Source organism: Lactuca virosa, chromosome 4, assembly GCF_052849685.1.
Source record: "Lactuca virosa cultivar CGN04683 chromosome 4, Lactuca_virosa_CGN04683_v6, whole genome shotgun sequence".
Lineage (NCBI taxonomy): Eukaryota > Viridiplantae > Streptophyta > Magnoliopsida > Asterales > Asteraceae > Lactuca > Lactuca virosa.
In genome coordinates, this window is record NC_136429.1 from 164302153 (window position 1) to 164316837 (window position 14685).

The 14685-nt window shown below is 34.8% G+C and overlaps 2 protein-coding genes across 4 annotated transcripts; one reads left to right on the plus strand and one right to left on the minus strand.

Moving 5' to 3' along the window:
* The first annotated feature begins 8482 nt into the window (after positions 1–8482).
* LOC145107672 (GDSL esterase/lipase At3g48460-like) lies at positions 8483–11023 on the plus strand. The gene is made up of 2 exons (XM_079044612.1): positions 8483–9213; positions 10366–11023. Exons 1-2 carry the CDS (start codon positions 8599–8601, stop codon positions 10876–10878), a joined length of 1128 nt encoding a protein of 375 aa, XP_078900738.1. The 5' UTR covers positions 8483–8598; the 3' UTR covers positions 10879–11023.
* A 444-nt stretch (positions 11024–11467) lies between these two features.
* LOC145107673 (E3 ubiquitin-protein ligase AIRP2-like) lies at positions 11468–14021 on the minus strand. 3 transcript variants are annotated; one of them, XM_079044616.1, is made up of 6 exons: positions 13671–14021; positions 13515–13583; positions 12678–12840; positions 12505–12571; positions 11987–12221; positions 11468–11921 (listed from the first exon to the last, which is right to left on the minus strand). In XM_079044616.1, exons 2-6 carry the CDS (start codon positions 13544–13546, stop codon positions 11711–11713), a joined length of 708 nt encoding a protein of 235 aa, XP_078900742.1. In that variant the 5' UTR covers positions 13547–13583; positions 13671–14021; the 3' UTR covers positions 11468–11710. The 3 variants fall into 3 exon arrangements, with proteins under 3 accessions (XP_078900742.1, XP_078900741.1, XP_078900740.1); XM_079044615.1 differs by lacking the exon at positions 13515–13583 and having other exon boundaries at positions 11468–11647; positions 11735–11921; positions 13645–14014; XM_079044614.1 differs by lacking the exon at positions 13515–13583 and having other exon boundaries at positions 13645–14013.
* Between the last annotated feature and the right edge of the window lie 664 nt (positions 14022–14685).

Sequence of the window (14685 nt, forward strand, 5' to 3'; positions counted from 1 at the left end):
TTCAATTTTGGAGATGATGTTTCGTGATTTCTTGCGAATTAATTGTTGATTTGTTGATGATGATTTCATACTGATTTTATGGGGTGCATTTGTAATAAGAAAGGAAACTAAATGAGGAGGAAAATTAGGGGAAATAAAGAAGGTTAAAATTTTATTTTACGGCAAATAAAGCCGGCTAAAATTTTTGAGCGGGAAAAAAGAAAAGAGGCATCATCTAAGAAGGACACATGGCATATAAAGGGCGTAGAGATTCAACAAGTGGCAGTTTAGGGAGTCTTTTATTAGAAGAGAAGAAGAGAAGATAGGGTTAATGACCTAGGAGGGTAATAAGGTTTTAACTTTATCTATATTAGGTCCTTAAGGTTTTTTTTTTTTTTTTTTTTTTTTTTTTAGTTATTACACCAACATGGTTGTTATTGCCGTTTAAAAAAGGTAATAAGGTTTTAATTTTGTTCACATTAGATCCTTAAGGTCTTTTTTTTGTACATATTACACCAACATGGTTGTTATAACCGTTTAAAGAAGGGTAATATGGTTTTAATTTTGTCCACATTAGGTCCCTATTTTTAATATTTTTATCATTTCATCTAACTATTTTACAAATTATATTAGTATCTAGTTAGATGGCTTCATCATTTCATCTTCTCATTTTAGTCGCCCATTCGCCACAACCACAGTTTTAATTGAAAGGTTACATAACAATTAAAAAAAAACACACAAATAATAATCAAAGTCTTAATGATTAAGGCTATGTTTGGCGCGTCACAGCTAGCTGGTAAGCTAATTTATTTTTCGATATTTTTTAAGTTGTTATGTTTGGCAAGCCAAAAAATAGCTTATAAGCTAGTGTTTTAAAAAGCTATTTAGACTAGTTTTTTAAAATTTATTTTAAAATTTTTCCAAATATACCCCTTAATTAATTAAGAAAACATATTTTTTTAAATGCCCTTTTATGTCATTATATAAATTTCAGATAGCTTCTAAGTCAGTGGCGGAGCAAGGATCCAAGTAAAAGAGTATCCCCAACAAGTAATGGGGTATCCCCGAAAAGCTATCTGAAATTTATATAATAACATAAAAGGGCATTTAAAAAATAGGTTTTCTTAATTAATTAAGGGGTATATTTGGAAAATTAAAAAAAAAAAAAAAAAAAAACTAGTCGCCCATGACAACTTAAAAAAGATCGTAAAATAAACTAGCTTATTAGCTAGTCGTGGCGCACCGAACATAACCTTAATCATTAAGACTTTGATTATTATTGGTTTTTTTTTTGTAAAAATGACAAAAAATTTGTTATGTAACATTTCAATTGAAACTGTGGTTGTGGTGAATGCGCGACTAAAATGAGAAGATGAAATGATGAAGCCATCTAACTAGATACCAATATAAATTGTAAAAGAGTTAGATGAAATGATCAAAATATTAAAAAAATGGACCTAATGTGGACAAAATTAAAACTTTATTACCCCCCTCTTTAAACGGTTATAACAACCATGTTGGTGTAATATGTACAAAAAAAAAAACTTAAGGACCTAATGTGGACAAAATTAAAACCTTATTACCCTTTTTAAACGGTTATAACAACCATGTTGGTATAATATTCACAAAAAAAAAACATTAAGGACCTAATGTGGACAAAGTTAAAGCCTTATTACCCTCCTAGGTCATTAACCCTAAGAAATACTATTAGCTACAATATTTTCACCTTACTGACCAGGTTGGTATTTGTATATATTTATATAAGAGTAAATTACACGAATGGTCCCTATGTTTTGGGGTAATTTGCACGCTTGGTCCCTAACTTATTTTTTTAACTCGAAAGGTCTCTACTGTTTGTTTTTGTTACGCATTTGATCACTACTGTTTGTTTTTGTTAAACATTTGGCCTATGTCTTACCTAAAAAGACTATTATTTAAATAGGAAAAAATGGTGGGGTATGTGAGATAAGGTGAAGGGGTGGAGTTGGGGGTGTGTTTGTAAGTCCCAAAAGCATGAACCAGCTAGTAATCAATCGAAATCACTAAGCAAGGGCGGAATCAATGCAAAGTAAATCAAGAACAAACACATAATCAACCAAATGCACAAGATTATATTGATGAAATCGTCTAGTACAATGGAGATCTTCACAATGGTTGGCCTTCACAATGATATGGCAGAAAAGCTAAACTAGAATCGGCCATATAAGTCTCCTTATACAAGGAACACAATTATACAAGGAAACCCTAAACCCAACACGCCTAAGGATCGAAATCAAGACTGATTTCGGTCCAACCCTAACCGAAAACCCATATTAAGACTCAATAAATGAATAACAAAGCCTAAAATGTACATGCCTAGCACAAACCAACAAGGTAGGACCTAACAATCTCCCCCATTGGTTTGATGCTAGCTTGATCTCAAGGCTTGTCAACAATCAGCACATCTGAATCCCCCAAAGCACCTGCCCACATCCTCTTGTTAATGATTTCTGCAACCATACCAGTGATCTGATGACCTGCAAGAGTATGAATATCACGCTCACCGAATTGTAAAAGATCTTTCACTTCAAGAAGACGAAGTACACCATTCGGAAGCTTGATAACGACAGTGGCTGTAACTTCATCAAAAACCCAATATTCCATATTACGCAGAGAACCGTCAGATGACTGCTGAATAACAGGAATTTGTTTCATTTGCTTTGTGGGAGGCCACATGACATTCTTCACGGTTCGGTTGGTGTTGGGATCAATTACACCTTTAGCTTTCTTCACGAAGGAATCTACAGTCCTCATCCCATCAAAATTTCTCTTCACTTGATTCTCCAAGAAGAGCTTAAATTCAGTTCCACAAGGATCATTCGATGGGTTGTGGAAGGGAGCACGAGCTAATTCTGAAAGATCTACCTTATTCCAAGAACTAAAGTCATTTTGATGCTCGTAGTACTCCACATTACCACTATTTCTTTTGACAGCCCATATATCCTTTTTATCGTGAACTCCCCACACCTTTATACCCGACCGATCGCCATACTTAGCTGTGAATCTCCTTTTACGGAGCTTAGTGACACTTAATTGAGGCCGATCTCCATAAATGTTTTGATCGGAGTTTTTCATGAAAAGCAATTGTCCTTTTTAAGTTTAGCAGCCCGATTTCTGTTGTTATTAACGTTCCAATCACCATCAATTGAACGAGATCTCGAGGACTTTCTCTTAAGAGATCTTCCTCGTGACTCATTCTGCCTACCTTGTGCATAGTATGGAACATATGCACGGTTTGGACAGTTTATTGAGATATGTCCAGGAGTTCCACAATGGAAACATGTCTGTTTCTTCAGGTAAAAGCTGGTACCGCTCGCTCCTGGTTCAGTGTCCTTGTCGTGTCCTTTATTGTTTCCACAAGCACACTTGCATGGCTCAGTCCGTTTGGCTGGCTTAGGTGGCATGTATTTGTTAGTGGCAGGTCCGTTAGAATTAGATTTCTCAAACACATGAGCACATTTATCAGAAACAGTAGGATTATCAGTTTTCAAAAGAGCACTATTTGAACATTCAACAAAAACAATTTTCAAACCAGGATTATCAGAAACTAAAGTATCAGTTTTCAAAGCAGTAGAAGCAGAAACAAAAACAGTAGTTTTTAAACCAGAAACATTTTTCAAAGAATTAGTTTTTAAAGCAAAATCATTATAAAAAACACTTCCTCCAGCTTTCTGCCTGTCTTGTACTAAGGATGAATCTGCATATGATGTGGAGACATTAATATCGTTCACCCTAGATCTGGCACAACCACAATAAATTTGCCATACTGAAGGTGTGCTTCTCTGCCCATTTCTTCTTTAGTCATAAGGATAGAGGTGTAAATATGATTAAAAGGAGGAGGAACACTGTCATACCCTAGACATACTTTCTTTTTGTCATGCCATTTTAACTGTTTTTCTATCATGGTCTCAATTGTCTTACTTGACACATCAAACTTTTTGAAGTTAAAATCTGCATTTTCAAATCTAGTCTTCAATGTGTCAAGCTCGTCAGTCAAGCTGACAAGCTGTCTCTTAACATGGTTATAATTCTCACATTTGTATAGTCTTCCTGAAGCTGTCTAAAGTCTCTTGTCTTGGCCTCTAGTTGTTCTTTTAGAGGTTTTTGGCCCTTCCTAAGGGTATAGGCTTCGTACCTAAGGTCCTCATTGTCTCTACGTAATATATCAATTTGATCACGAAGAAGTTTAACAGTATCCATACAATTTTGAGAACAAGAAACTTCACTGACCTCTTTTGTTTCAGGAGTGGTGGAGACCATAAAAGCAAACTGCAACTGCATCATCTCCGCTTCAGCATCTTCTTCAGCATCTTTATCAGGGAGCTCACTTATCTGCGCCAGATTTGTAGTCTCATGCCCTGTAATGTTCAACGCCTGAATCTGGTCATCCCAATCAAAAGTTTGAGCCACCACTGCCAGGTTTGCAGTTTCATTGTTGGTGGCATCTCCTATATTATTCACAACTGGCACCAGCGTCCTATAAGGATTCTCCCTTATGTCTGACTTTGGGCAATCACAAGCAAAGTGACCTGGCTCGTGATAAACACCTAAGCTTGCCTCTCCTGAACCCTACCTTCTTGTCCCCATTCATACTCCAATTGTTCTTCCCTGTCTTCTTAGCAAACTGCTTAGCCCTAAACACAGCCATTGCAATTTGCCAGGTGATATCCATCTCTTCCACATCTTCTGGATGAATTTGATCAAGATCTGCAAATGAGATTTGAGGAGGTAAGTCTTCTGCCAAGAAAGCATTATAACAGTTCACAAGACCAGAAGCTAATGTCATGTTTTCTTCAGCTTCCTTGGGAGTTGAAATTGTGGCAGGAGCTTTTGAATTTGACCCTGAAGAACTTGAGGAAGCTGGATGTTGATAAGGCATAGGAGAATGAGTTTGTGGAACAGAGAATGATGAAAAAGCATTGTTTGACGAGATTTTCAGGTTTGCTGTGGAGTAGGAATTCACGTGATTTATCTCATGCTGCTTATCATCCAAATCACAGGCCTTGATGATAGCCATAATCTCAGCAAGAGAGAGCCTGTGAAGATCCTTGGTCTTCTTAATGACAGAAACATTTATGTCCCACGATTTGGGAAGAGAGTTTAACAGCTTCTTGTTTATCTTAGAGCGGGATACTGAGATTCCTGCACTACTCATTTCAGTAGTGAGAATGATGAATCGTTGTAGTTGGGCTTCAAGAGTCTCCCCAAGGACGTGGTTTAACATATTGAACCTTTGGCGGAGCGGTTCCTGCCGGCTCTGTTTCATATCATCGTTTCCTTCATAAACTACTATCAAGGCTTCCCAAAGAGCCTTTGCAGAATCATATTCCCTGAATCCTTGAGCGATGTCAGCGGACAATGCCATGGTCAAGTTGCAAGCGCCTTTTCTTATTCCTCAATCTTCTCAAAGTCCGCATTAGTGTAATTCTCCACAGCTTTGTCAATTACTTTACCATTTTCTAGTGTTGTGGTAATTCTAACCGGACCTCTAAGGATGCTTCTCCATATCTTAAAATCTTTCATCTTAATGTACTTTTCAATCCTGTACTTCCATTCTGGAAACCCATCAGCTGATAAAAGACGTGGAATTCTTGTAGTGGTTCCCATAATTGAATCCAGTTCTTGATGTAAGGCATTGTGTTGAGGTTCCATTTTAATTGATTAAAATAAAATGTGTCCAAAAAGTCAAGGAATGTCATACCGAAAACTCAGAAAGTCAACAGATGAGGTTGACCGAAAACAATAGATTTCGGCCGAAAACGATGACCGAGAACTCTAGTGTGCCGTCGAAGACTCTTTTAACCCTAACCGAGAATAGGAGACGTGCCACCGAAAACACCCAGTTCCACCGAAAACACCCAGTGCCACCGAAAACCCATATTAAGACTCAATAAATGAATAACAAAGCCTAACATGTACATGCCTAGCACAAACCAACAAGGTAGGACCTAACAGTGTTTATTTAAATAAATTAAAAAATCAATGACAAAATAGTCTCTTTAGATAAGACATGGACCAAGCCCGTAACAAAAACAAACAGTAATGACCTTCCGAGTTAAAAAAATAAGTTAACGACCAAACGCACAAATTACCATAAACCATAGGGACCATTCGTGTAATTTACTCTTTTAGATTTCATGTGTAAACCAGATTAATGATTATGAACACTTACAACTTAACTTACAACTTATGATTGGTGTTTATAAAAAATATTGCAAACCATTTTTTTTCCTTTAAAACATAATAATTTACTGTACATAGCTATTAACAAAAACATAAATTATTGGGTATTAAAAGTTGATATCGTCAGAATTTGTTTAATAAAGATATTGGTTTCCATGCCTTTTGTCATTCTTAAATTTATTCCTCCTGTCTAGTTGTTTGTATTATGTTAAAAAGAAGTTGATAACGATTTTCAGAAAACCATTTCTCATCACTTGTATATATTGAGAAAAATATATTATATATAGACGACTTCGACATTTCAGTTTTCTAAATATAATGGTTTTACAACTTTTGGACGTTGCTAATTATAACAATATGGATTTACAAATTTGCTGCACATTTGAACTAACCATGCAAATTTATATAAATTTAATCCATATGTAAACATGTTATAAATTATGGATAAATCACATTTGTTAAAACTTAAAACAATAGCAAAACACCTGGTCAACATTGACCACGTCAGTCCAAACGACTCGACCCGAACTCAGAAAAAAACAAAAGTTCATCAGCTCCCCACAACCGTCGTACGCGTGTGAGCTTGACTCATCTCTTAATCCACTAAAGCCTTTGAAGTTTGAATGTCCATCAAGAAAGAGAGAGAGAAAGAAAACTTATAATCTCACACAAGGTTTCTTCCCCACCAATATGGGATAAAAGAAATAACCAATTTGCTTGTTCCTTTATAATTTACAGAAAATGGGGTTGATATGGCATGAAAGTCACTATACTATCAATTTTTTTGATTTTTATACTCCATTAATATTATTATTATTGTTGTTGTTGTTGTTTTAAAATCGAGGATCTTCATCCCAAAACATTACAATATCATCTCATTCGGCCATGATTCGACTCATTAACCTCTTCCCTTTATCTCACAACGGATTGGAGCTTGGTAATTCTAGAGAGTATTTGATGAATACCCAGAGAAAGTTGAAGGCAAGCAAGTTCGATTGGTTGATGAAGCCACATTCTCCACCAAGCTTACCATTCATCTGTTAAACTGTTGCACTGTAGCTCAAAGTCAATTTATGAAAGATGAAGAAAATTAAGCCTCGTTGATACTTCATATGGGCTTTGGTTCATAATAGACTTTAGAAACAAACTTCACCACAAATTGGTTTTGAGTTTTGACCATTTATAATAGTGATGAGGCCCATGAGAGATTAATAGCTACTCAAGTACTTATGTGTTATTTGGGCCAGTGAAACATCTTCAGCTTTTAATGTCCGATGTTTTCTTTGAAATACAAATCCTTCAATTAGATTCCTCAGTTAATGTCTCCATCCCAACAATGTCTCCATCCCTTTTTATTTCGCCTTTTTCGGAAAAAATGCTAAACACAACCACCTTGATATTGGTGGTCTCGGATCTGAAATGGATTGATTTCAGGTCGCTTTCGAAACGGTCTGGTCTTTTTTTATACCGATCGTATCTGGGTTTTTGATCCGGTCTCGGTCTTTTTTGGTATTTTCTATTTTTTGTTTCGGTTTCATATTTTTTCGTTAATAAATGTGTTATATATATTAAAATGATAGAAAAATTATAGAAAAATGATACACTAAACTTAATAAAAGAAAAAAAGAGAAGAAAAAAAGACCAGTCCTCAAACAGTTCATTTTTTCGGACCAGTTTTGATTCAGTCCGGTCTCGTTTTAGACCAATTTGGTGTCGGTTTTTTTTTTAAACCGGTCTTTTGTTTATGGTTCAAATTTTCATTTTACTTTCTTTTATAAATATTGTAATTTCTAGTCTTTGTTTTTAATAAATCTTATAAAACCATAACGAAAACAACCTCATTCATAGTCTTCTTTCATTTCTCTCCAATCTTCAATACCATCTATTTCCAAACTTCTTTAAACCAAAAATAAAAATAAAAAACTGTGTTGAGAAACTCAAGTTATAGTTCAGCAAACCCAGTTTTTAATGAATCAATCACTTCCATTTTCTGAAACAAACAAGGTTTTATTCAGTTGATGTAAACTTAAATCTTACATAAATTGGGTAAATTAGAATATGCCACGTCTCATCACAAAATAAAAGATAACAAACAAATTATTTAATCATTCACCGCAAAAGTTGGTGATAGGATACGATTCATCCCATAACATTCAAAGCTTTTATAAAATTAAAAACCGAATTTCCTCAACTACCCCACATATATTTATTACCCCCCCCCCCCCCCCCCCCCCCCCCTCTTCACCTCTTCTTCCATTACAACAAAGAACTACAAATCAAAATCTATTAATTTATCACGTATAATAATACTATATTACAAGCCTACTTTAATTCCTTCACAAGTTTCAGTTTATAAAAACCCACTAAAGACACTCTCAAAAAGGTCACACATCAACCATGCCACCTTTCACCACCACCTTTGCCGCCATCTTCCTCCTCCTTGCCACCACCTCTGCCAATCCAACCCAACGGCCGTTCAAGAAAATCTATGCATTCGGTGATTCCTACACCGACACCGGAAACACCGCCTCCGCTAGCGGCCCTAATGCCTTCACCTACGTTTCCAACCTCCCTTATGGCCGGACATTTTTCCACCACCCCACCAACCGCTACTCCGACGGCCGCCTTGTCATTGACTTTGTGGCGGAATCACTCTCCTTGCCCTACTTGCCGCCCTACCGCCACCGCAAAGCTGACACCTCGTTTGGTGTCAACTATGCTGTGGCGGGGTCCACCGCCATACCGCATGAGTTCTTTGTCAAAAATAACCTTACTCTAAACATCCAGCCTCTGTCCTTACAAAGTGAACTTGCTTGGTTTAACAAGGATCTGAAGGGGCAAAAGTGTAAAAGTGCAAAATCAACTCCAAGAGAATGTAAGGAGGTGTTTGATGATGCGTTGATTTGGGTTGGTGAGATTGGAGCCAATGATTACGCGTACACCGTTGGATCTTCTGTTCAAAGCAAAACCATTCAAGAGCTTTCCATTCGCAGTGTCAATGGATTTCTAGAGGTAATTATTATACGCCAAATCACAAATAATAACAATCTATTTTACTTTGTGATCATATACTTTCTTTTTTATTTTTGACTCATAATAACAATGCTACTTCAATTGTTTATTCATAATTAGGTGTGAAACCCGGGTTGATTAAAAAAAATTATATATGAATGATATAAAATTTAAATATTTTTTTAAAGAAAACATTAAATATCAAAGTGTAAACATTAAGTATTTTTTTTACATAAAATTTCAAAATATATATACAAACAAAATAATGAATAAATAAATAATTCAATTTATATTAATAAAACAAACTACAGAAAAATAATTATATTTTGACCATATAACATTTTTTTAGTTTGTCAATAAAAAGTAACAAAGTTTGATTATTTTTTTATATAGACCATTTTGCCTAAAATGACAATGAACTTTAAAAGAAATGTGTCAATTTTGAATTATATATATTGAATGAAACATATTACAATTTGAAAATATAAGGAAACAAATTAATGACACATTAATTACTTTCTATAACCTAAAAATTAGATAGTCAATTATGAAAATCAAAAATTACCACAAAATGACAAGTGAAAATTAATTTCTAAGAATTAACCACAAAATTACATGTGTCTAAATACATAAGAAATTGACAAGTGGTAAAAAGTTTTTTATTTATTAGGGAGGATCATAATAGCTTAAAGTTTAACCTACCTATATTTTTACCTGAAAATATCAACTTTACTTTATTTTTATCACATGTATAATGAATAATAGGTAAGTTGTTAACTTGTTATTATAGATATGAAAAAGTAAGCATTACAAAACAAAATATGTTAGCTGATATTAATCATACGAAAAGATACTTATTATGGATTTCTAGAGATAATTACTAAATGACAAATTGTCGGTAATTAAAACATATTTTACTCTCGCTACTAATATATGCAATATACTCTATGTTTTTACCTATAAAAATAACCTATTTGCATTTTTTACATAATAACAATGTACTTATAAGTTTTTTACCAAGCATAACAACATGCTTACATTTCGCTATCAATATGAGTAACGTACTTTTAAGTTTTTATTTACCAAAATTTTACCATATACATAATATCAAAACAAAGAACATTATGCATAAGAATCATGTATTTTTGGCAGGCATTGCTTAAAAAAGGTGCAAAATACATGGTAGTGGAAGGCCTCCCAACCACGGGTTGCCTGACCCTATCCATGGCATATGCACCCGAATCAGACCGTGATGACATAGGGTGTGTGGGTAGTCTCAACAAACAAAGCTATGACCACAACACCATTCTCCAAACAAAAATCCAAGATCTCAGGAAAAAGTATCCGGAAGTTGTCATTATTTATGCTGATTACTGGAACGCGTATCGGAATGTCATCAAGAACGCATCCAAATTAGGGTTCACGGAGCTTTACAAAGTTTGTTGTGGGTCGAGTGGTAAGGGTGCACCATATGACTTTGATTTGTCTGTTACTTGTGGGTCCCAGTCTTCGAGCTCGTGTCAAGAACCTTCTAAGTATATTAATTGGGATGGGGTTCATTTAACTGAGGCTATGTATAAGGCGGTTTTTGATTTGTATGTTAATGAGGGGTTAACTCATCCACCCTTCGGGTCCTTATTGACTAGCAAAAACTACTTGGGCTAGACTATTGTGAACCCCTCTTTTTGTGTTTTTGTTTCGAGTCTATGATCTTAGCATATGTAGGAGTCATGTGTTTATTACATGGAATAAACTTGGACAAGGCGTATACGCCTTTTATACTAACAAAAATGACAATGTGTCTTGATCACACCGACATCAATTTCGATCCAAATACAATGCATGCTAAAAGCAGTCTGTAGAGCTATTTTCGATGATAAAGAGGGTATTTAGGTCTTTTGTACATACAAGATCAAAAACCCATTCTATCTCACCCAAAAAATTACAATTTTTTGTCTCATTGGGATAGTTGCATGTCAAATACAATACAAACTGTTGTTTGGAACGTAAGGAATGAGAAATACCACATCATATGAATTCCTTTTATATCATGAAGAAGAAAACCTAAAGACATGATATATGATATGAGGTTCCATCCGTTTCAGAATAAGTGTCTGTTCTTGACTTTTGAGGTCAAACAGAACTGCTTTTAACTTGAGAATTAATATGACTATAATTAGGCCCCATGATGAAATTTGAATGTTTTATAGAATAGAACAAGAACCAGAGTGAAGAAAAATTGTGGATGCAAATGTACAGTTTTCATGGCTAATTTGGATTTAAAAAGTGCTAGGATTGACTTTCAAAAGTCAAAAGAAGACAAATTCCTGCAGCTAAGAGTAAAAACATACTGGGAGCTTCAGAGAACACAATCTCTATTGGAAACGATGGTTAAGTTCTACACTAAGAATGTACATCATTTTGCAGAAATCGCCTGCAAAATCAATTAAAATTACAAATATACAAGAAAAAGCTAACCCCATTTTATCAACTCGGATTAAAATAAGTAGTCATTGTATACCAAGAATACAGCATCTGGGATATCTTTAGGCAGCTTATTAATGTAATTATAGAATCTTTTTTTGTCCTCCTTTGACACAGTTTTTAGGTCAACCACATCTCCTGTACATGGGAGAACCCACAAGTCCTCTGAGTTCACTCTCTTCAAGCTACCACGACAAAAGGGGCATGATACTGACCTCATGTTCCTGTAAAATCTTGAAATTTAGCCTAAAAAACAAGAAATGTGAAATATGTTATAAAACTAACTTACCAGTCATGGTAGCAATTGATGCACATTGCATGACAACAGTTGGGCAAAACCATTTTGGTGCAGGGCTCTAAGCATATACCACATTCGTCTTCTCTTTCCATATCAACATCTGTATTTTTTGTATTTTTTTCTATTTTCTTTCTGGGATTTGTCCCAAAAGGTTGAATATTCTCTTCAGTGTCTTCGATCTCCAATGGGTTTGTTCGTAGACGTTTGAGGGATGGCAATATCACATCTGAAAAAAAATTGAGTTATGTATTTTTTTTTTTAAATCAATAACAAAATAGTTTGTTGTTTGATGTTTCTGCAAAAGGGTTATTCTTCCAACAACCCTGGCCCACACTGTAAATCAAGTACACACAACAGTCTGCTAGTTGGCCCACACTGACCAAAAGCATCGTATCATATGAGATTGATGTAAATACAATCCACATTGAAACTGAAACTCCCACACTACTGAGAGTCAAACCCTTGACCATTTCTAAAAGTACACTGATGTTTTATGTTTGTTTGCATACCGTAGAACTCTCTAATGGTTGCCTTTCTCCCAAGTGAAGTAAGTTTTGGTTTCCCATCTGGCAAAACCTGAAACGCAAACCAACCGATGTTATGGTGATACTTGCAAACATGGAATGATGGAAATGATACACACATATTGTTTAGTGTTTGCTTGGTTATTTACGATTCTAACCTTGTGTACAACCACGTAACAGAAATTTAGACATGTTTGAAGGAAACATGAACATGGGAAATCGATCCATTGGAGTAGAAATGATAAAATGTATGCCATGTCACTGTAACCCAGCTCCATTTGAAGACACGCGCCACTTTTATCCCTTGGAATAGAATTTGCCCTGTAAGCAAAAGGATTAAAAAAGTACATGTAAAGATGTTGACTTTTGGTCAAATCGTTGATTTAGAGTAAAAAAGGGTTTTGGGTATTTTGAATATTGGGAAAAAGGGTGCTGAAGTTATGTAGACAACCACGTCGTTAATTGTTTCTCTTCTACTACCCCCCAAAAAAAGTTAAAAAATGTAAAGGTTGTTGACTTTTGGTCAAACAGTGAATTCAGAATTGATGGCATTCATGAATTTACTCAGATTTAGTAAAGCTTTTACCCTTCGCAATTTACATACACGCATGTCAATTTTATAATTCAATCTCTCCAGTTTGACAAGCAAGTCGAACTATAGAAACAGAGGAAGAAGTACAAGTAATAAGTTTCTCTGATTATGTCAAGTAAATATTATTGCCAAAACTCAAAAAACACACAAATTGCATTACCAAATTGAAGAACTAATACCCGTTCGTCACTAGTTTATAATTGCAAAATTGGCATAAATCCCCAAAAAAATTAAACACCCACAATCTCATAAACCTAGAATTCCCTATAGTTTCAACAATTTCTGTAAAACAATCAAGAAATTTTACGAAAATTATAGCAATTTTGACCTCCGAACCAAAAGAAAACCATTGTTTTATCGTGCACGATCAATACACAAAAACACATCTTTAACAAAATTTTACCTATAAGCAGTACGTGAGAAAAAAAAAACCATATTCACATCCCATTAGACACCCTAATCCAGCGAAAAGCTGCAAAAACATAACACAGAAGAAGATAGTGAGAGTGAGAGTGAGAGTGAAGAGGACTTACAGCATATTAGCAAACTGTATATCAACCTCAAGAACATTCAGTGAATCCCTGTAAGAAGGACATGATGCAAGCTGATGATAATAATAGTTATCCATAATTTAATTAATCCCAAGTAATCAACTTCCGCCGAAAAAATGATCGCACTTCGTAGACTCCCTTTCCTTCGAAAACAAGGAAAAGGGAACAACGATCGGCGAATTTTATTTTTTCAGCACGAGAGTTGATATAAACAAATAACGGGATTAAATACTTTTAACTTCTTAAAATCAGGGGTTGAACAGGCGAAATGGGAGGGGAAAATTAATGGGAATTTGTGAAGAGGGTCAGAGTTGTTGAAAATAAAATGAAACTTTGACTGCGTTTTTGTTCAGCGACTCCATCAAAGACGGGAAGGTGGGGGTTAGAAATGGTGAATTGTCAAATGACAATTTTACCCTTATTGTATTGAATCGTACGGCGTACGGGGATTATTGAAGATTCTAAAGTGGGTTTTATTTTTTAAGGGTAAGAGGAGTGGTGACACTCTTAGCATCTTGTCACATAAGCATTTTAGTTGCCACATCATTTTTCTCCATTTAACACTTACACTTAACATTTGGTAAGGAGTGGTAACACTCTTGGCACTTAATTTTTTGTATTTTTTTTTTAATTTAATTTAATTACTATATTTTAATAAATATATTTTTTCTATTTACTTTTTGTAATTTAATTTAATTACTTTATTTTAATAAACAAATATTTTTTATTTAATATTAAATAATATATATATATATATATATATATATATATATATATATATAAAGTAAAACAGAGATTTGATTCCATGCATAAAGCAGTGATTTTTGTTTTTACTATGCATACTGAAAAAGTGAGTCTGCAAAAGACATGCAACCATTGAAACACAAATTTGCCTTTCTCTTTCATCTCGCTAACATGTTGGCGACTAAACAATGGCGAGCCCTCTAGCGAGAGCTAGGGGGCGGTGTTTCCTTCAAGTTGGCGAGCATGGCGACCTTCTTAGCGAGCAAGACTCCGTTCAGC

Bases quoted from the DNA above. Each gene is read 5' to 3' on its own strand.
- LOC145107673 (XM_079044614.1), bottom strand. From the start codon at position 13,739: ATGGATAACTATTATTATCATCAGCTTGCATCATGTCCTTCTTACAGG. The intron at 12,841-13,644 runs GTAAGTCCTCTT...TTTTGCTTACAG, and splicing joins ATACAGTTTGCTAATATGCT to GGCAAATTCTATTCCAAGGG. The intron at 12,222-12,504 runs GTATGCAAACAA...ATTTTTTTTCAG, and splicing joins AACCATTAGAGAGTTCTACG to ATGTGATATTGCCATCCCTC.
- LOC145107672 (XM_079044612.1), top strand. From the start codon at position 8,599: ATGCCACCTTTCACCACCACCTTTGCCGCCATCTTCCTCCTCCTTGCC. The intron at 9,214-10,365 runs GTAATTATTATA...TATTTTTGGCAG, and splicing joins GTGTCAATGGATTTCTAGAG to GCATTGCTTAAAAAAGGTGC.